This window comes from Tupaia chinensis, unplaced genomic scaffold (genome assembly GCF_000334495.1).
Source record: "Tupaia chinensis unplaced genomic scaffold, TupChi_1.0 Scaffold000453_1, whole genome shotgun sequence".
NCBI lineage: Eukaryota > Metazoa > Chordata > Mammalia > Scandentia > Tupaiidae > Tupaia > Tupaia belangeri.
This window is the reverse complement of record NW_006159960.1, coordinates 1,368,198-1,391,180: the sequence shown is the minus strand read 5'-3', so window position 1 is coordinate 1,391,180 and position 22,983 is coordinate 1,368,198. Positions and strand designations below refer to the sequence as shown.

Here is a 22,983-nt window from a genome sequence, read left to right as displayed (position 1 = left end):
TGGATCTGATGCCAGGTCCAAATCCCAAAAAGATAGGAAATAGAGAAATAGAAGGAAGAGATTATGGTGTGACTATTCGCTATGGAGGGTACTTTCTCGCTTTCTCCCTCGCCTCTCTGGTGAGTGCATGTGCCCTCTGATAAATTAAAAAACAAAATTTAGGTATATATAAATACTATTTTACAATTCTTCACTGTAACCAACATTCTCATTTGTTTCATCCCTGCTGGTACGAAGGATTATACTGTTCTCTCTTGGGACAGTACCCAACACGAGCACTGAGTAATATAGAGTATATGCTTATTTTAGTTTAAACTTACAATCTATGGTTACAATTTCCTTTCCTATTTATGTAGTCACCATACTCAGATCTCCCTGGAGTGCTGACATACAGCATTCCTGGGGAAGGACACAATGCCCTAAGAGCAATCTTTATACCCAGTCAGGTGAGTCCTAGGGAAAGGAAGGAATAGATCCCTCATCCATCTTCCATGTAGGAAGCCAGGAAATCACCTTCTTGGCAAATGGTTAATAAATCTGTCCCAAGGAGAGTATTGAATCACGAGAAACAAAGACAAAGGCCTTAAAGTAACGGCGCACAGACAAGAACAAAGAAAGACCTTGTAATTTGGAAGAAAAATTCAGTAAACAATCAGTATGTCTCAGAAGAAGAGGGAACTGATATTCCAAAAGCATCCTATCCTTCTTTATAAGGAGATTCAACACCCCATTAGGGTCTCCTTATTTCATGCAGAGGAGCTGAAGTTGGCAGAAGTGGTAAGTTCTCAGTTTCCCTCAGTGATTTAACTTGTTTTTCTAGATTCCAGTCTGGGCTCTCCTTGGGGCCCAGCTACCTGGCCCAGTCAGACCAGTTTGGACAAACATTTATATTTGGAGCTCACTGTTGACACAACAATCTGAGCTAGGTGGCGATTTCCACATAGATAAATGGCCCTGTCACTTCCCAGATGTCACAGAAGCCACCTGACTCAAAGCAAGCTGCCATGGCCAGCCAGTCTCAGGGGATCCACCAACTCCTGCAAGCAGAGAAGAGGGCCAAGGACAAGGTAGAGGAAGCCAAGAAGAGTAAGTGTCCCGGTGAGGGGTTCGTCACATAATGGCCAGGCAGTGGTGGGATGGAATGAACCCGGGCTTCTGGGTAAGGCAGACCTTGGTTCAGACTCTGGTTCTACTAGACTCCTTGTGAGACCTGGCCGGTTTGGGGTTTTGTTGGTTCTTTTTTGTTTTGAGAGTTTTTTTTGCTATAATGTGCATGTTCTTGACAGAGAGACAGAGAGCCAGAGAGCTAAAAGCAAAAAATCAACCCCCAGGGAAGATGGTCACACTACAATCCCTTCTCCTCTATTCTCCTCTCAGGATTTTGGGGAGGCACATACACATGCCTGGCATATCTTAAATCACAGGGTCCAGTACTTAAACCACGGTCAACTATGTGGGAAACCAGTGACACAACCATTTTTCCATCTGCTTGTCCCAAGGTTTGGCATTCTATTAAAAATGCCCAGCCAGCAGATAGTGTCATGGTTATATCAGTGGACTCCCACTTGGGCAACCATGGTTTGAGTCCTAGATCTGATGACTTGAAAATCACACCAGACATATGTGCATGTGTGCCCAAGATCCCGGGAAAAGAATGGAAGAGAAAGGATTGCGGTGTGGTCATTCCCCTGTGGGGGTGATTTCTCACTATACCTCTCACTATCTCTGTCTGCCTCTCTCCCCATCGATCACATACACCCTAAGGCAAAAATCTCTAACAACAACAAAAACACAAATGCCCAGCCATGTGTTCCCATCACTACAGTGGGGATGAAGTTTCCTAATTCAGTTCATTTGAGAGCCCACAGGCTTGGTGAACAGATCCCCGGACATGAAGGTTGTGGAGACAAGGGCTTATGTCTTGGCTTTGCGGCTTCTGTAACATGCCATGCCTCAGTTTTCTCAGTACTGTGAAATGGTGAACAGACAGGAGGCTTCCAGAGTGAATCTACTTAGCAGTGAGTGAACTTGAGCAAATTCCTCATCCTGTGTAAACACCAGCTTCTTCCCCATAAAACTGGGATAAGAACAGTTCAAAACTCATTCTCATCTCTCTCTTGATAGCTTTTTCTTCTTAGAGGTTTGTAAGAGAGTGCGTTTGCTTGCTGGAGAGAGAAACAGAGACAGTGAAAGGGAAAGTAAGAAATCACCCCCCAGGGGGATGACCACACTACAATCCCTTCTCTTCTATTCTTGTCCCAGGATCATGAGCACGTACCACATGCATCCGGCATGATTTTCAAGCCATTGGTTCAGGACTTGAACCATGGTCAGCCGTGTGGAAGTCCAGTGATGTAACTGCTACATCATCTGCTAACGCCCTCTTGAGAGTTTTTAATTTCCACTATTTAAAAATATTTTCACTTTAATCTCATTTCCTCTGTATTTAGTCACATATCTACACATATAGAATATCTAGAATAATGTCAATCCCCTCCCTATTCTCTTTGATATTCAAAACAGCCCTATGAATAAAGTGTTAATGTTGTTCCCATTTTATGTCTGCAGAAACTGAGAGTTTGTGATTTGCTCAAGTTTATATTTTTTAAAATAGAAAATATTGTGCCAGGCACCATGTTCAAGTATTTGCTCCTCACATCCTTCATACAATAAGGGAAGATGCTTAAAGAATTATGCAGCTTGCCCAAGGTCATCAGGAGGGTAAATGGTAGACCCAGGATTTGGACAAGGTCTGATTCCCCAGACAATATCCTAACTACTTCCTACACAAAATTTATACTTCTATCATGAGAAAACTAACACATCACACACCTACAACTCAAATTCAAGTTCCTTAGGCTGGGACCTTTTTTTTTTTTTTTCTTTCCATTTTCCCATTTCATATCACCTCATTTAGTCTATAGCAACTGATGGTGTCATTCACCTTTGTGGGAGCCCTGCCTCCACAATGTGATGAAAAGTCCAACAAGATACGGGGCAATGTCTTAAAAATGTTGCTGTTACTCTTTGAATGGGTGGAATGTAAGGACAAGAGTAGACCAGGCCTATCAGAAGCTTATTTAGAAGAACTGAAGGAAGTGAAGTCATAGAACGTACAACGCAAGATAGGAAGTTAGGAACGAGGCAGGTGCTACTCAGTCCCCTGGCTTATCAGCCACGGGGAAAATTGTCTTGCTTTCTTAAGACTCATGAGTTGGTGAACATGCAGCAATGTGAATACCACCTACCAAAAATGGAAAATTTCTATGTGGAGGTGATAGATGAGGCGAGGAAAGAGACGAATAACAGAAACAAGCTTACCTACTTCTTAATTTCTTTTTCTACAGAATACCATGCAAATGATTGCAAGATGGTGTGAATATGGAGTAATAATAGAGGAAACAAAGCAATCTAGGACCTGCTGATTCAAATAGGCCGGAAAAACTCCCTAATTTTTTATTCAAATTTCTTTCTTTTTAAAATTTTGCCAAAGGACGTGTACATTCTCCAGAGACAGAGAGAACTGGAAAGAGAGAGTACCCCCCCACACCCCCATGGAGAATAGCCACACTGCAATCCCTTTTCCTCCATTTCTCATTCTCTTCAGGATTCTGGGCCTGCATGCACATGGGCCCATCATGTTTCTCAAGCCCCAGAGCAGGACTTGAACTGCACAATTGGCCACATAGGATCCACCCATCTTAACTACTACACCACCAGCTGGCCCTGTTTAAATCTCTTTAAGATTTCCAGGAAAGAAGACCAAATAATTTAAGATGTAAAAATTACGTTGCCTCTGCTTCCTTGTTATGAAAGAAACAAATTGACTATATTGAACACATATATAATCAATATAATTGTGTGAGTCAAATGATTTTTAACAACTATTTCTCCATCTTCGAAGTCATTAGAGAAGAAAAATATTGCCAATTATGCAAGTTATGAGGGGGTAGGAGCCTCTAGGGACAATCTAACTTCAAATTTTATAACATGGATAAAAGCCAAACTTTTTTATTTCTCTAGTGAATATGCTGTCCTTGAACAAATCTTGTACATATTTTTCTGTGCAGAAGAGTCAGATTGTTTGGCTGAATTTAGATAGAATCAGGGCACCTTGGTACTACTCTAAATGCCCTAACTTGGAGTTAACATTGTTTCCTTAATAGATTGTGCACTAATCAAAACATAAAAGATGTGTTGGTTCAAGACAACGTCCATTTTTAAATGGAACATCAAGAACAACTGTGTAGCTCCAGGTCTGAGGTGTTGAATGGAACTTTCGATTACAGTTAGGTGAGATATTCATGGTACTGTTACCAGCCAAAGTAAGTGCAGCTCATGGTCAATGAAACAAAGGCAGAGACAGGAAAGGAGAGGAGTTTATTTCTGTAACCAATTATAGGGAGACAGTCCGCAAGTACCACCAAACTGTATTGAGTGTTCAACATGGTCCCTGTGTTTATAGGTATGTGATACAACAGCTGCCAATCATTCCTCCCTACAGTCAACCAGAGTCAATTGCTTCCTCCTAATTATCCTGATTCCTTCAAATACCTATTCCGGGCTTCCCATCCGGCTATTTCTCAAACAGAACTCCCCATGACTCAGCACGTAGATTGCTCTTCTTAGAGGCCTGTCTTAATTTCAAAATGGCTGCAGTCTTACTAAACTTCACGCTGGCCTGCTTTAACACTATCATCAACAGGAGGAATAAAGACTTGTGTTTCTTTGAAATAAAAAGCATTTTCGCTTTCGGTTATGACCTTTCATAAGGGCAGCATTTGTTACGCTTTCACTGGTGGTATTGACACTGTTCTGTTCTGCAGTGCTCAAGTGCATGAGACACCACATCAAGAACCCATGTTCCCAAATCCTTTCCAGACATGCTGGAACTTCTTTGTTTTTAGGTTTTTTCCCATAAGGCATGTGAGCTCCCTGGAGAGAGATAGTGAGCGGGAAAGTGAGAAATCACCCCCTGGGGGGATGGCCATGACACAGTCTTTTCTTCATTCTCCTCACAAGATACTGGGCATACACATGCACAATGTGATTTTCAAGCTACTAGGCCTGGAACTCAAACTGTAATCAGCCATGTAGGAGTTCAACACCATAACCATTACACCACCTACTGGCTCGTAACTTCTCTTTCAAATAAAAGCTCATTCTGTGTACTATGAAAACTGCAGAAAATAGTGTTTGTACTTAATGAAAACTTGTAAGTTGCATTATATTAATAGAGTACAGCTAGAAATATATGATAAATGTAAATCTTCAGGTCTAAGAAGAACTGAACAAATGGGTATAGTAAAATATGCTAAGACATACAGACAATTGTAATAACAGGCAACCATCCCACACCCCCCCATTTTCTACCAAGATAGTGTGGTCAGAGCTCACTCCCTAAAATTGCTCAGATGAAATGCCAGTCCAGTGTCTGCTTCTTACTGTTTGTGTGACCTTGAGCAGGTCACCTCTAACCTTCCTGTGCCTCAATGTGGAAATATAAACAGCACCTGCCTCAGGGAGATCCTGTCACGATGAACTGAACTAATACAAAATGCTTAAAACACCAACAGGTGCTCAATGACATTAGCCATTGGTATTGTTCTAAAACTTAATTAAAAGAATTATTTGAAAGAGAATAGCAACATAGCAGAATCCTAATGATTTCTTAAACATCCTTTAAAAGGTCTTTCATTCAATTATACTTTGTTAGAAAATAAAGACTTAAAAGAGGTCTGCCTTCCAGATAGTACATCAGCCAATACAATAATGCAGATTAGTTTTTTGAGTGTATAGGATGCTAACCATGAATCATTTTTTTTAAATTCAGCAAATTGCCCCTCTGTTCCCAAATATGCAGACAGTCTGAATTATTTGAACTAGCACCTTGATTCAATAAACTCATTATGCAAGTGGATGCTTTGGTTCAGGAAGACATGACTTTTAATAAACTAATAAAATAGGAGTTACGTTAGAATTTCATGGCCCTGTCTTGTATGTTTTGTAGACCTTTAAATACTTCCTCTTTCTGTATAGTCCACAGATTAACAGGGTATTTTTAAGTATATTGGCCTTGCATTTCTTCGAGTAGGTAATATTAAAATAATAACCATAGGACATTTTTAGCTATTAATTGCATTTGGTTACGTTCAGTCTAAGAGCTACACAAAACTACTCATTATATGTTTTTTAATAGGGAAAATACAAGTAAAGGAAGGCAAAGGAAAACATCAAGGAAGTAGAGACCTGGCAGGCCACAGAGTCAGGAGAGACACTCTGTAGCAATCGTGGTTAAAGAGGTCGCTCCTTTCTTTCCCCGTGGTTTCTTTCTTTTTCCAATATTCGTGTAGTTGAGAAAAATAACAACACTCTTTGTATCATGTGGTTTGACTGCAGTATGAGCAACTGCCAAAAGCCAAGAAAAATTTTTTTTCTGAATGATAGAACAAAACTTAGTAATAATAGCCATCTCCAAATAGTCCCTTTTTTCTTCCGAGCAAGTCAAGATGGCTTCTGTTTTGTTTCCACACGCTTTTGTCAGGTGGCACATTCATTTCATGCCTAGTCTTTTCACCGCTAGCTGTCTGGCTATACAACCAATGCCCAACTGCCTTCATTGTCTCTATGCCCCTTTCTGCTTAACTGTATGGTTCTCTAGGGCTGCTGGAACAAACGATCCCCAACTAGGTGGCCTTCAACAACAGAAATTTATTTGCTCATAGTTCTGGATGCTTGAGATCCAAACGTGAGTTGCCAACAGGGTTAGATCCTCCTGGAGGCAAAGGAGGAGAAACTTTCCATGGCTCTTTCTTCCTTGCTGGGGGTCACCAGCACTGCCTGGCTTATAACTGCATCATTCTAGTCTCCACCTCCTCAATCATATGACCATCTTTCTGGTGTGTCTGCTCTGTCTCTAAGGCTTTGTGTCCAAATCTCTTTTTTTTTTTTTTTTTGAGAGGTTTTTGCTATAGGGTGCGTGCACTAGCCAGCCAGACAGAGAGAGACAGAGAGACAGAAAGCGAGAAATCCCCCCCCAGGTAGGATGGCCACGCTGCAATCCCTTCTCCTCCATTCTCCTCTTGGGATCTTGGGCATGCACGCACACACGCCCGGCGTGAGTTTAAGCCACCGGGTCCGGGACTCGAACCATGGTTGACTACGTGGGAGTCCAGCGACATAGCCATTACGCTAACTGCTGGTCCCTGTGTCCAAATCTCTATCTCATTGTAAGGATATGGGTCAGTAAATCACTAGGATTTAGGACCCATCTTAATCCAATATGGCCTCTTTTTAATTTGATTACATCTTTTAAAACTCCTGTATCCAAATGAGGTCACATTCACAGGTATTGGAGGTTAGGACTTCTGCATATCTTTTGGGGACACAATTAAATCCACAGCACCTTCTAATTGTCAAACTTGACCACCTTGAGTCTTGAACTTCTTCTTCCCCTTTTGTCAGTAAAAACTTCTCAAGGAAGTTGCCTGTATTCCGTGTCTATGTTGTTTCATTCCATTTTCTCCTGTATTTTTGTTCTTACAACTCCACCAAAGCTCTTCTTGTCCAAATCACCATGTTTCTAAACTCAATGTTAGTTAACTCACAATCTCATTCATAGTCAGATCCCTCTTTTATTTATTTATTTATTTTTTTTGGAGAGGTTTTTGCTATAGGGCACGAGTGCTCACCAGAAAGACAGAGAGAGACAGAGAACAAGAAATCACCCCCCAGAGGGGATGGCCACGCCTCAATCCCTTCTCCTCCATTCTCCCCTCAGGATCTTGGGCACACATGCACACACGCCCAGCGTGAGTTTAAGCCACAGGGTCCAGGACTCAAACCACAGTTGGCTGCATGGGAGTCCGGTGACATAGCCATTACACCAACTGCTGGTCCCAGATCCCTCTTTCATCTTTGAGACTTTTTCCATTTGATCTATTAGGGGATGCCATTCTCATGATTGGCTTCCTGTTCTCTTCTCTAAAGTCAGGGATCCAATCTGGACCTGTTCTCTGGATCTGCACACCTTAGTGGCTTCGCATCCCGGCTCAATGCTAATGACTCCCAAACTTGGAGTTCCAAGCCCTAGTTGTCCCTTGGTCTTCAAATCCATATAAACATTGTCATTCTGAACATCACAGCTGATGTTTAGGAGAGCATCACAACTGAACAGCAGTCTTGGCTCCACCTCCAAAACAAAATGTCACAGTCGAGATTGACTCATCTCTGCCTCTCACGCTTATCTATCCACTCCCCTATGAAGTATATGTATCCTCTTTTTGCAAATTCCACTCTATTTTATTATTTTCAACAACCATTGACATTTGTTTGAACTACTGCATTGAATTGCAAACTGATCTTCCTGTTTCTCCCTTACTCCTGCAATCTCTTTTTACCACACCAGCCAAAGAAATCCTTTCAAGCCTTTGTCACATCTTAGCTAAGAATTCCTTGTGCATTGAGCACCTCAAAGACCAAGCTCTTACCCTGCCCTGCGAATGCCATCTGATCTGGCTGCACTGCCACCTCTCTGATATGCTCTCCTAACATTCAACCATTCTGCCCTTTCTGCCACAGACAAGACTGGGTTTTCACTGTTCCTGGAGCAGGGTGAATATCCTATCACCTCTGGTCTTCTGCATTGCTCTCCCCTCTGCCAGAAACACACTTCCCCATTCCTCATTTCTTTAGGTCTCTGCTCATGTATTAGTTCAGCCAAGAAGCCAGATCTATCTAAATCGAACCCACTGCCACCTCTGTCCCTGATGTGCCTGTGGTCTCCTCTCTAGTACTCATCATCCCTGTCATGTTGTATATTTATTTTCTGTTTCCTGTTTTTATCTCCCCAATTGAAGTTAGAACACAGATTCCAGGAGAACAAAAACTTTGTGGTCTCTGTTGGGGCATTCGTGGATCTAGGATAGTGTGTGGTATGTGGGGGACAGCCCACAGTGTGGGTGGATTAGCTGCCCCTTATTTCGGGTCTCTGTAGCGGTTGACACTGATGGCCACATCCTCTTAGGACATCCTCCTCCCTCTTTTGGTTTCCTCTGCTTCTCTACTACTGTCAGGCTGCTTCTACGGCGCCTCTTCCTTTCCTTGACTGTTGACTGTTGATAGCCCTCTGGGTTGAGGCCTTTGCCCTCTTTTTCCCTCATCTGTACACTCTCTCTTCATAACTATCCACACCCTAATGTTATGACTAGCACAGACACCAACCCAGATGACAGGCATGTAAACTCAGGCTCCATTCCAGACCTTCCCCTGGGATTCCAATCTTGGCTGTCCAGCTGCCCTCTGAATACCTTTGCTTGGGAATGCTCAGGGAAGCCTACAGAGGGCTCTCTAGAGATAGCCTGAAGACTTTTCCTCAAACTCATCCTCTTTTTTAAAATTTTTTATTTATTTTTTATTATTTAATAGAGATTTTTACTATAGGGTATGTGTGCTTGCCGGAGACAGAAAGTGAGAAATCACTCCCCTGGGTAGGGGATGGCCATACCACAATCCTTTCTCCTCCGTTCTCTTTGAGGTTCTGCGCATTCAAGAACGTGCACCTGGCGTGTGTTTACCCTGCTGGGAACAGGATTTGAACCACAGTTCACTGCATGGGAGTCCAGTAACAACCATAATACCATCTGCTGGTCCCGAGACTCATTCTTTACTCACTGCCTTTCTTCTCATCAAAAGGCCCCCAAGAATTGGGCCTGTTTTCCTTACAATTATTTAAAAATAACTGCTCTCCTTCAAGCATTTATGTACATTCTCTAGTCCTCCCAATGACTGCAGCACATTAGTTACTGTTTTATAGATGAGAAGTCTTTCCTGACCTTCCTCAACAGCCTTCGCCATTAGGACTAGAAATCTTCATAAACTTTTGCTTTTTTAACTGCTACAAAACAAAGATTTGTGTTTTCGTATTTTTACACTTGATGTTGTATGCTCACCACCATTTTATGTTTTATAATTATTCTCTTGGAAGCTGGGGCAGCATGTACATATTTCAAAAGTACAGTGAATTCATGTCACCTGGAGTCAAGGGCCTTACCCTCTGGATTTCTGTATTCTCTGTTAGTGCTTCTGTGATTATGTAGGAGGTGTTCAATGAATATTGAATTTAAAAATGAAAGAATAAAGTAAAACCATGCTTTTCTGTGCTACTTTGCAGCACCTGTTTTAGCATTATTTAACAACATAGTGCATGAGGTGAACATGTTTTCTAAACCCAAACTCAGAACATTGGCCTAAGAAGCCTGTGTGTCCTTGCAGGAATTTGAGTCAAACCTAAGGTCTGGACTGTCTCAGGTGATCACTCCCCTAGAGTTGATACAGAAAGCACTGAGAGTAAAACTATGAGCTCCTTTTGGTTCACAGGAGCCACATTTCTAATGTATAAGAAGAAAGAGGTTTAATTTTTCAAAATTGGCAATCTTCTGATGCAGAAGATGGAGAAAAAGAGGCAAGAAGGTACAATGATATGCTGCTTTATCAGGCCAAATATTCTGATTTTTTAATTTAGAAAACATGTTCCTCTTTTTAAAAATTATTTTATTTAACTTTATTTATTCATTAATTTATTTATTTCAATTTGACCAGAGGCGGATAGAGTGAGTGAGTGAGAGAGAGAGAAAAAGCCACCAGGTCCAGGACTTGAACCTCAGTCAGCCATGTGGGAGTCCAGCACCCTTAACCACTAAGCCACCTGTCAGTCCCCAGAAAACATGTTCCTCTTATGCACCATGATGTTAAATAATGCTGAAGCAGTTGCGGCAGAGGGTTGCTAAAAAGCATGATTTCACTTTATTCTTCCATTTTTGAATCCAGTATTTAAGGAACACCTACTACATAAGCGTAGAGCTAGAATCAGAGGAAAGCAAGAGGTTAATATGAGTGGATGTGAGGCATGCATTTTGCTTCACTGCTAACAACCGCAGGCTCGAGGCTCCCGATTCTTCCCCAGGATGGAATGTAGGGTACCTTCGTGAGCTCTCACACAGCAGCAGCAGCTGAGTCCCTCCAGAACATGGCTGTGCCGGCAGCCATCTCCCCGTGGCTCCCCTTCTTAATTGAATGAGAACCGGCAGGTGACTGGTGCCGTGACAGGGAATCACAGACACTCTCAGCTGTCGCTGTGTGACGGTCTCAATACACAGCCTCTGAGAGCAGCCCCAGATTCGGCTTAGGGGTAGGGCATTCGAAGCTTGTCCTCGGATCATTATTTTTCCTTCAAAACCACTATTTTTTTATTGTATGCAATTAAGATGATGAGTAATGATACATGTGACCTATTTTACAAAATAACGCTATAGCCTATGGCCCAATATTACTAAGAAATGATAAATACATGAACGTTCTGTATTTTTGTCCTGATGTTAATGACAAGCAGTGATAAGAAAGTGGGCTAGAGATCAAAGAATCGTTCTCCCTCCCAAAATATCAGCTTTTTGTTTTATTCGCAGAGAATCTGTGAATAGTATATGTTTGCTTGCCACAAAATGGTGAGAACCGTAGAGAGTAAAGGAAGCAGTTTGGTGGTGTGCAGTAAGCTAGAAAAGGTAAGCATTGCTGTTAATATTCTGGTAAGCCTCAGGCTTCAGAAACACGTAAGTTTTCACCAAGCCTTGGATATTAAAGAGAGTAAAGACAAAACGAAATAGCAGCTCTGAGTGAGACTCACTAAGTTCCAGTCCCAGTAAGGGTGACAGGCATTAAAAGAAGCACATTTCAAGTGTCACTCAGTGAATCTATTTCTAGGCCAGATAGATAAATAAATAAATAGAATGATTAGCGAAGCTACTCGAAGCTAACGGGCAGAGACATTTAGAAACTATGTACACTGGAATACTATGAAGACATACATAAAGGGTCTTTAAAAAGTTCAAGGGAAATGAATATTTTGAAAACCAATACACTGATTTCACATGTTTTTTGCTCTATGATAAACACGTATCTAATTCTATAAGGTTTTTGAAGTCCTCTTGGAATGGTATAGATAGAAAGTTTATGTTAATTATGTTTATGTTATTTAATTAGAACATACTGATTTAGTTCTAAGCCTACACAATACAACAAGTAGTTGACAAAAAATAGAAACAAAATGTTGAGAGACTAAGAGAAAAGAAAGTATTCCAAATGGGAAAAAGAATGGAGGCATTTTACTAAAACTAAAAGACATTAGATTCAGGAAAAAGAAGATTTTTAATGTAGTTCAGAGTTCCTCTAACATTTTAATGATCATAACCTTGAAGGTGGTGGCGGAGGGGTCCCAGGAGCAATTAATATTAGTCTATAGCCTCAAAACTTATTCTGGTTGTCAGAAAAGTCCAATGCTTAGCTAATGATGCTCACAGCCCTGCATTTGTCTAAAACTTTCATCCGTGTTGCTGTCTGCTGGCAGAAGGCTTACACCTTTGCTCTTAATAAAAGAAAAAGGGCTCTTAGCTAAGTCTCCTAACCATTAAAAACAATTGGTTTTATAGCCACTTTCAAGTCGCCCTCAGAGAAAGCTCCTACCGAAACACATTGACTTTGATGTGTCATGGAGCTTAATCAGACGTTCTAGAGTCAACAAATGGTAAGAAAAAAATCCCAATAAAATGTTTTAAAAAAATCGCAAGTCAGTTTGATGGAGTCTGAGCTGCCTGTTTATAGTGCTTTTGGAGATCTGCCAGTGTTAAATAGGATCCAGTTGGTGTGGACTGAAGGCTTCCTGGCAGCAAATCAGGACAGAAAATCTGACCAAATAATGTCTTTCCGCGTAAGTGACAGCAAAAATCTGTTCTCCGGGAGTGACTGCTGTGAGTAAACGGGCAGATATTTTATTTAAGCATGGATGTGTGAAAGAAAGTTGTCATTTTCATGTTCTGAAGAATCCAATAGAAAACGTAAAATGTTTTTCCAACATCTATTGTTTTAATGAAATTGGACATTCTAGAAAAAAAAAATCATCAAAAGTTAATGAACTCACCGTTTTTCTTTTTTTTTTTTTTAAGAAAGCTTGAAATTTCATATAGAATTAAAAAAAAGTAAAATGCCACTGTTAATTTTCAGGAAAAGGGAAGCGATCAAGGCAAGCAAAGGAGGAAGCAATGGCAGAAACTGACCAGTTCCGAATCCAGAGAGAGAAGGAATTTCGAATGAGACAATCTAAGGTAAGGGAGAAAGTCAGCATTTGGGGACCAGCAGATGGTGTAATGGTTATGTTGCTGGACTCCTATGTAGTTGATCACAGTTCAAGTCCTGCACCCAATGGCTTAAAATTCAGGCTGGGCATGTGTGCATGCATGCCCTAACTCCCCAGAGGGTAGAAGAGAAGGGATCGTGGCATGGTCATTCCCACACCACCCCCGCCCCACCGGGGGTGATTTCTCACTTTCTGTCTTTCTGTCTCTTTGATGAACACATGCACCCTATAGCAAAAATCTCTTTTAAAAAAAAAAAAAACGCCAGCATTTATTTTTTTGCGTAGATAGATACTGAGGTATTAATTTGAGAGGTTCTTCAAAGACAGTTTATGGGAAAATGCATATCATGAAGAAATCACATACAGATTTCAAAAAATTTTGAAATAAATTTGTATTTTAATTTCATTTTCCATTGAGTTTTCGAAGCCCCTGATAGTCACAAGGTGTGATGTAGAACAGCAGGGGAAACACGCTGCACTCAGCAGTGCAGCTCAGCCAAGGCTAAACATCGGAATAAATCTTAATCACAACAGAATTTCAGATTTTGCATTTTCACTTTCAAAGCATTTTTGATTTTCCACACAGAGGGTCCATCAATCACTATGATCTAAAGTATCGTATACGTTGAAAATATATTCTTGAATATACAAGTGGAAGGGATTAAAGTATTCCCTTCCACAGATGGATAAATTTTAGCAAGGAAAAAAACCTTCAGAATGCCTATTTTTGGATCTATTAACATTTACTAGCGGAATCAATACAAGGTGTTACTAGCTAAGTGTAGAATAAATCGGCTAGGTCAAGTTTTCTTCTGTGAGTACAAAATTTGCAAATGACCAGAGTAGTTACTGCTGCAAGTGGCTGAAGCCTTCTGGTATTACCTTACATATATTCCTTTGCAACCAGCAGGCTTTGTCCATTCAGTATGTATGTTTGCATCTGACTGCCAGAGGGCATGTGGGCTCACCAGAGAGAAGGGGTGGGATGGGAGAAAGCACTCCCCTCATAGGATGTGGTCATGCAGCAGTCCCTGGGATTTGAACTGTACGGTCGGCCATATGAAATCTGGCTCCCGTAAACACCACACTATGAGGCAGTCCCTAAATCATTGATTTAAACACAAAGAAATACTTCTTCCTTCACTAATATTTTAAAAAATATCTTTGGTTTACAGTAAAAAAACAAGTGCATGAAACTTTCAGAGCCAACATACTCCTTTACACATTGCAATGTAGAGGAAAAGATTGAAAGTTTTAAACTCCATGTGCTGTAACTAAAATTTGATATTTCTTCGTCTTCAATAATAATATGCATAAGCTCTGTGCAGGAGCTTGACTTAGAAACACACTACAGTTTGCAAATCTCTCCCTTTACAGCCTTTATCTTAGTGACCATGGATAAAGAGTTCATGTATTGTGGAATTAGATCAATTCTACCCCATGGTAGGAAAAGGTTTTATGTTGCTGGACTCCTATGTAGTTGATCACAGTTCAAGTCCTGCACCCAATGGCTTAAAATTCAGGCTGGGCATGTGTGCATGCATGCCCTAACTCCCCAGAGGGTAGAAGAGAAGGGATCGTGGCATGGTCATTCCCACACCACCCCCGCCCCACCGGGGGTGATTTCTCACTTTCTGTCTTTCTGTCTCTTTGATGAACACATGCACCCTATAGCAAAAATCTCTTTTAAAAAAAAAAAAAACGCCAGCATTTATTTTTTTGCGTAGATAGATACTGAGGTATTAATTTGAGAGGTTCTTCAAAGACAGTTTATGGGAAAATGCATATCATGAAGAAATCACATACAGATTTCAAAAAATTTTGAAATAAATTTGTATTTTAATTTCATTTTCCATTGAGTTTTCGAAGCCCCTGATAGTCACAAGGTGTGATGTAGAACAGCAGGGGAAACACGCTGCACTCAGCAGTGCAGCTCAGCCAAGGCTAAACATCGGAATAAATCTTAATCACAACAGAATTTCAGATTTTGCATTTTCACTTTCAAAGCATTTTTGATTTTCCACACAGAGGGTCCATCAATCACTATGATCTAAAGTATCGTATACGTTGAAAATATATTCTTGAATATACAAGTGGAAGGGATTAAAGTATTCCCTTCCACAGATGGATAAATTTTAGCAAGGAAAAAAACCTTCAGAATGCCTATTTTTGGATCTATTAACATTTACTAGCGGAATCAATACAAGGTGTTACTAGCTAAGTGTAGAATAAATCGGCTAGGTCAAGTTTTCTTCTGTGAGTACAAAATTTGCAAATGACCAGAGTAGTTACTGCTGCAAGTGGCTGAAGCCTTCTGGTATTACCTTACATATATTCCTTTGCAACCAGCAGGCTTTGTCCATTCAGTATGTATGTTTGCATCTGACTGCCAGAGGGCATGTGGGCTCACCAGAGAGAAGGGGTGGGATGGGAGAAAGCACTCCCCTCATAGGATGTGGTCATGCAGCAGTCCCTGGGATTTGAACTGTACGGTCGGCCATATGAAATCTGGCTCCCGTAAACACCACACTATGAGGCAGTCCCTAAATCATTGATTTAAACACAAAGAAATACTTCTTCCTTCACTAATATTTTAAAAAATATCTTTGGTTTACAGTAAAAAAACAAGTGCATGAAACTTTCAGAGCCAACATACTCCTTTACACATTGCAATGTAGAGGAAAAGATTGAAAGTTTTAAACTCCATGTGCTGTAACTAAAATTTGATATTTCTTCGTCTTCAATAATAATATGCATAAGCTCTGTGCAGGAGCTTGACTTAGAAACACACTACAGTTTGCAAATCTCTCCCTTTACAGCCTTTATCTTAGTGACCATGGATAAAGAGTTCATGTATTGTGGAATTAGATCAATTCTACCCCATGGTAGGAAAAGGTTTTCCAAAGGTCTCTTTCTTCGAATAAAAGGTCTTTTCTAGAATAGCGCGAACCATTCAGCGCAAGGAAGTTCTTATCAATATTTGGAAAAAGAAATGCTAAAACCCCAGTCCATATGTGTGTACGCCACTTCGTGATTGGCCCTTGGCACCTCTGTAGCCAAATTTTCTACCACCCTTGTCTCCACTTGCTGTTCTAGCCTTACTGGTCTTTCTGCTCTTCCTCAGACAGAACATGCCCCTGCTCTTCCTCTGCACACCATTCCTACTCCCTGAATTTTTTTTTTTTTTTTTGGATACATTTGTCTTTCCTTGATCTCTATTCACCTGTTAGCTGTTCTTCCTGATCACTCAGTCTAAAACTGTCTCTCTTTTTTTTTTTTTTGGAGAGGTTTTTGCTATAGGGCGCATGTGCTCGCCAGACAGACAGAGAGATAGAAAGTGAGAAATCACCCCCCAGGGGGGGATGGCCACGCCGCAATCCCTTCTCCTCCATTCTCCTTTCAGGATCTTGGGCATGCACGCACACGTGCCCGGCGTGAGTTTAAGCCACTGGGTCTGGGACTCGAACTGCGGTCGACTACGTGGGAGTCCAGCAACATAGCCATTACACTAACTGCTGGTCCCAGTCTAAAACTGTCTCTTAAAAATAAGGAAAGTAATAGTCTTTATCATTCACTCTTTTTGTCCATAGCACTTATTGCTATCTGATGTACTATGTATTTATCCTTTTTGTGTATTGCCCTTTCTTCTGGACTACCAACATCAAAACAGCAGACTCTTCATTTTGTTCTTTTATTTCCCTTGATGTTAAATAGGGTCTGCCTCATAGTAGGTGTGCAATAAATACTTGTTCAAAAATGAGTAACTAGGGGCCAACAGGTAGCATAGTGGTTAAGGGGCTCTGGACTCCCATATGGCCAATGACTATGGTTCAAGTCCCAGACCTGGCAGCTTAAAAATTATGCTGGGTGTGTGTACATGAATACCCAAGATCCTGACAGTAAAGGAGAAGGGGTTGTGACATGACCATCCCCCCCGGGGGGGGTGATTTCTCATTTTCCCTCTCACTGTATTTGTCTGTCTCTCTCTGCTGAGTGCACATGCCCTATGGCAGAGGTCTTAAAACAAAATGCCTTTATCCTTCCTATCAAATCCTCTCATAACTGTGACATACTAGGACCTGAGAAAATGATCACCTTTAAAATTAACCAGCTTTGATTATCTTCTGTAGGATATTTCTGATCTGGTACTTATTTCTATTTTTTCAGCAATAACAACATTGATCATAATTTTAAAAAGTGGTTGGATTAAATCTTTTGGAATATTATTTTTCCATGACAATTCTATTAGCTGTAAATCTGGCTCAGGTTATTTGTTCTCTTCTTTGGACATTCATTAAATCTCCTCATTGCTCTCATAATTAGAGTTGTAAGCCAATTTTATAGCTAGTTAATCAAAAGCTCACACAGAAAAGTCAACATGGGTAAGACTCGGCTACTTGAAGCATATTGGAAAACCATTAGCACAGATCTTTCCTTGGCATGACCTCCCTATGTCAGACACACTGCTATTCCAGTTACATCTCAGTTATTAGCCAGGGCAATTAGAAAGGCTGGGAGGAGACCCAAGAAGCCATTTTTCTTCCTGCTGTGGGTGTTGCACCTTGATGTTACTTTGTTCTATTGCTTTTTAGGACTTGTTAATATGTAGGTTTTTCAAGTCCTCTGACTTATTAACAGAAGCAGGTATCCCAGTGGATACCTCCACCCCACTGGGGGTTGCAGAGCAGCGAATACTGTTTTACCAAAGCCTATTTTATCCCTTGTTCATCATTGCTACCAGTATTGTCATCTTCTATTATAGATCATCTTCAAGCTCATCTCCTACTGAAGATGTTATTACATTACTAAAAAGGAACCTGGGCTACAGTGGAACATTACATTTACTTTTAATATATGTACAAGTTAGATGGACCATGGATCTAAACAGCAGCCCTGAGTGAAGTTGCCTTGGCATATTAGAGATTTTTGTATCTATAGTCTTTCTTACTGAATACATATCATGAGAGCATATTTTTTTCTTTTTTAAAAAATTATTTTATTTAACTTTATTTTATATTTATTTATTTTTAATTTGATCACAGAGGGACAGAGTGAGAGAGAGGGAAAGTGAGAAAGCAAGCCACCAGGTCCAGGGCGCGAACCATGGTCAGGCACGTGGGAGTCCAGCGCCCTTAACCACCACACCACCTGCTGGCCCCAGGAGAGCATATGTTTTTCTACCCTGAAGTGATCACAAATTCAGAGCACGAAACTGTGTGTTGCCTATGACAGTGAGGTCTAAAGCTCTAGCTTACCTTTAATTGGAACATTTAAACAACCTATGAGGAAACTCAGTGTATGTGGAAAGCTTTTGCCGCCACCACCAGTCACTGCACTGTAAGACTGCATACATCAGTCTCGATATCGTGGTTGTGAAAATTAACATGGAGAAGTCCTTAAATGGTACTGTTGGACCAAACACATTATTACATGGCACAGAATTACCACCTTCTAATTGTACAGTGCCCCAAACATTCAGGCAACAGCCTCCTGCCAATGCAAGCAATGGAACCCAGGTAACCACTTCTCTGTGCTAGCTGGAGTTCTGATCATTCTATTAAGTTCAGCAAACACGTAGTGAACCAGACTGTGCCAGACGGTGTCTGAGACACTAAGAATTCAACGGGGAGGCGAGGACACTGACCCTTGCCTTCGTGAAACTCGCATTCATTCAGTAAGCTCCCATGGGGATTAAGCCAACACTCCACCCAAAGATACGAAGGTATGGAATTCTTTCTTAGGGAGGCCATTGAGAATCATACATGAGGTAGTCGTGGTTGTAGTGCGGCCTAGGAAACTCAAACTCAGAAATAATATTGTATTTATTATGCAAGATGAGAAATAGAGTTATGGGATATTTACGAGGTATTACAATATTTCTGAAAGTGCATGACGTTATTAGCAAAACAACAATTGTGCATGCAGGATGATGAGAGGAAAAGTCCTACTAATGACCATTAATGTCCCCAGTGACCTGTTCTGCCTTAGGTGGCTGGGCTGATACCATCCCTGATAGCTCACTTCAGAAAATTAATGATGCCATAGCAAAGTGTATTAAGGAAACATGGGGACCAGCTGGTGGGGCTGCAGTAACGCGATGTTCTGCAATGCTGGACCCACATGGGCAAGGTCCTGGGTTCATGTCCCAAGGCCTGCCTGTGCATGTCAGGTGCATGTGTGTATACCCATTATGTGGACTGACTGAGGCTGAGGAGTGGAAGGTGTCATGAAGATCCTATTGGAGGTTCCTTTCTCTCTCTCTCTCTTTTTCTCTCTCATAGAAGAAATAAATGAATAAAAAGACTACAAATAATACTAATAGTGGCTACTTATTGCACTGAAACTGTACTGTCCAATGTAGTAGCCACTTTTCATGGGGCTAGGATCTGCTGGACATGTAAAATCATACCAAAGATGCGGTCCAAAAAACATGTTATATCATTACATTAGTTGTATATTAAAATAATATTTTAGATATATTAGTTTAAATAAATATATTAACACTCGTTATACCTACTTATTTTACCTTTTTAATGTGTCTTCTAGAAACTTAAAATTACATCTATGGATTGTTTCATGGCTCCTACTAGAATTTTTCTGGAAAGCGCTGCTGTTTGCTTTAGACTTGTGAATCTGATTTACATTTACAACAATTTCATCAAATAGGTGATGTCATCCCTATTTAATAGAAAAGAGAACCTAAAGTTGAGATTAACTTCTCTAAAGTCATACAGGATAGTTACATTGCATTAAACCAGCCTAATAATTATTTTTAAAACTACTCCAAAGAAATTAGATAATAGTTTCACAATAATATGTCTTGATTTTTAATTACTTGAGACATTAGGGAAAAAATGTTTTTAGTTTGATAGAATCCAATTGAAGACTTGAATTTAAATGTAAAAAGCTTGATTTGATAAAAATTATTGTGACGAGTAGTTCTCTTCTATTTTTTCTTTTTAAGTTTTGGCCATAGGCATGTTTGCTCACCAGAGAGATAGACAATGAGAGGGAAGGGGAGAATTCACACCCCAGGAGGAATGGCCATGCTACAATCCCCTCTTCCACTTTCCTCCTAGAATTTTGGGCACACACACACACATGTACTTGACATGAGTCTGTCCCCACCCGGCCCAGGACTTGAACTGTGGCTAGCCATGTGGAAGTCCAGCACCACAACCATCATGCCACCTACAGGCTCCTTCTTCCATTTTTATATATCTTCTTAACAAAGGAAATTTGGTCCACACCAAAAATTCGTTTCATAATTTTCACAAGTGACACTCCCTTTTCAAATTTATGAAAGTTAGCTGTCTTAGAAGTTGTATCTTCTCAAAATCATTTTCTTTGATCTGGGAAGCCTATACTGATTGAACCATAAACAGAAAAGAGCTTGAACACAGTAACCTCAACTGCATTTTATTTCCAGGCTAGGGCCTAGAAAGATCATGCAGATTCTAGAACTCAGAACAGCCTACGGACCCTGAAACAGAAGTCAATTCTTAGTGGAGTCTTTTGAATTAAATATGTCTTCCCTAAACATTCACAGATGAGAAAAACAAACAAAAAACTGGATTTAACAATATCATGCTTAAGAAAGGTCGAGTTTACAAGATAAATTAGGAGTTGTTTGTACCAGCAAAGGATAACTTTCAAAGTATTTCACTATAGAACTCAGTTAAATTAAATTTCCCTGATAAAATTATATTTTCTTCAAATTGTTACTTCATAGAGGAACTAAGAAAATAGAGCAGACATTTGAAAATACTGGGAATCACTGTCAATCACAGAGTAAGCAGAAAGATATATTAAACTGCATCTAAAATTATAATGCAACTAATGAATAAATATACCTCAATTCAAAAGAAAATAAACAGTAAAAATTTTTTGGATTATACCTATTACCCCCAAAATACCTATGCATATAAAAGTACCTAGGAGGGCATATAGTGGCTGTATCTTCCTGAAAAAGAAAAAAGAGAAAGAGAGAGAGAGAGAGGGAGAGAGAGAGAGAGGGAAATAAGTTCAGTTGGTTTTTTTTTTTTGGAGATATTTTTGCTATAGGACATGCATGCTCATGGAGAGACAGAGACGGAGAGACAGAAAGTGAGAAATTACTCTCCAGGTGATTTCTGGGGATGACCACACCACCATCACTTCTCCATTCTCCTCTCAAGATTTTAGGCACATAGGCACACGTCTCGGGCATGAATTTTAAGTTGCCGGGTCTGGGACTCGAACCATGGTTCAACTATGTAGGAGTGCTACAATGTAACAATTATGTCATCATCTGTTGGTCCCTGGACTGTGTATTTTTTTAAAAAATTGCTTTTTTAAAACTATCAAAAGTGGGTTTAATAGTGTCTTTCAACTTTGTGCATTGGACTTCCAATTCAGAAAGTAAGCAGTAGAGGGACCAGCAGTGGGTCACTGGACTTCCATGTAGTTCGCCTGTGGTTTGAGCTCCGGACCCAGTAGATTAACCTCACGACTAGGTGCATCTGCGTGCATGCCTAAAATCCCAAAGGAGAATGGAGAAGGGATTGTGGCATGGCCATCTCCCCTAAGGGGTGAGTTCTCGCTTTCTGTCTCTCTCTCTCTCTCTCTCTCTCTCTCTCTTTCTGGTGAGCGTATGTGTGCCCTATAGCAAAAACCTCACCAAAAAAAAAAAAAAAGTAAGCAGTAGGGAAGATATGGGACCTCAATGGAAACTACTATAAATGCATTAAAAATGTGATGAAAAGCTTGTGGGCAGAGTACAATTGTTGCATATTTATTTAAGTTGTACCACGTGGCAGTCAGCTTAGAAGAGGAAATAACCTTCCCCCGCTGGCTGGCTTCCATTTGTTAGGAAAATTCATTCTTCCCACTTGTGGTATCTGTGATCTCATCTGTTCTCTGCAAAATAACACATAAAAGGAATGTGTAATGTTTACATCGATAGGCTAAGACCAATTTAACCGATAAAACAGTACATTTTACTTCGCTGCAGGACGACGTGAACCTGCTGCTTTGTTTTGGCAGGTAATGGGCTCTCAGAGTCACCTGGCAGAAGAGATAGAAGAACACACTGCAGGGAAGATGCAGGGACTGAAAGGAAGCTACAGCATGGGCATGGACAGTGTGATCACGCGGCTTCTGGGCATGGTCTGTGACATAAAACCGGAAATCCACGTGAATTACAGAGCCGCCAACTAACCGCACACAACGCCCTGTAGAAACGGCTGCGTGGCCATCTCCTGGTGCCTCAGGGTTCCTTGTTCACAGTAAATATTCCTCTTAAATTGACCGGACATCTTCACGTTTCAGTGTGACGGAATTCACATGGGCACTGAATTAAAAAGTGAAATACAACAAAGCCGTCACTGTGTCTTTCCTGGTGATAGTTACAACCCTGTCATTTAATCTGGAGGAAGTCAGGAGTGCAGAGTAACTTTTTTTGACACCTGAAAGAAAAACATGGTCATAACAGCTTTTGACTGGGTGCAGGGTTTATTTTTTTTTTCTTTTTTAAACCAATTTGGAAAATGTATTCTTAGTTGTAGTTGTTAAAAAGTCATCTTTGGAGACCAGCAGGTGGCGGAGTGGTTAAGGCGCTGGACACTCCCACATAGCCGACCATGGTTTGAGTCCTGGATCTGGTGGCTTGCTTTCTCCCTTTCTCTCTCTTTCTCTCTCTCTCTCTCTCTGTCTCTCCCTCTCTGGTCAAATTTAAATGAATGAATAAATAAAATCAAATAAAATAATTCTTTTTTAAAAAGTCATCTTCAAAGGGAGCTATAATAATGACACTCACA

At 40.6% G+C, this 22,983-nt stretch overlaps 1 protein-coding gene across 1 annotated transcript; it reads left to right on the top strand.

Moving 5' to 3' along the window:
- The first annotated feature begins 976 nt into the window (after nucleotides 1-976).
- ATP6V1G3 (ATPase H+ transporting V1 subunit G3) lies at nucleotides 977-22,516 on the top strand. The gene is made up of 3 exons (XM_006155438.3): nucleotides 977-1,086; nucleotides 13,054-13,154; nucleotides 22,211-22,516. Exons 1-3 carry the CDS (start codon nucleotides 1,005-1,007, stop codon nucleotides 22,382-22,384), a joined length of 357 nt encoding a protein of 118 aa, XP_006155500.1. The 5' UTR covers nucleotides 977-1,004; the 3' UTR covers nucleotides 22,385-22,516.
- The last annotated feature ends 467 nt before the right edge of the window (nucleotides 22,517-22,983 follow it).

What these genes read in the sequence shown, in the direction of transcription:
- ATP6V1G3 (XM_006155438.3), top strand. Translation starts at nt 1,005, where the DNA reads ATGGCCAGCCAGTCTCAGGGGATCCACCAACTCCTGCAAGCAGAGAAG. An exon ending in GGTAGAGGAAGCCAAGAAGA is followed by an intron (nt 1,087 to 13,053) that starts GTAAGTGTCCCG and finishes GTTAATTTTCAG; the next exon opens with GAAAAGGGAAGCGATCAAGG. An exon ending in TTCGAATGAGACAATCTAAG is followed by an intron (nt 13,155 to 22,210) that starts GTAAGGGAGAAA and finishes TTGTTTTGGCAG; the next exon opens with GTAATGGGCTCTCAGAGTCA.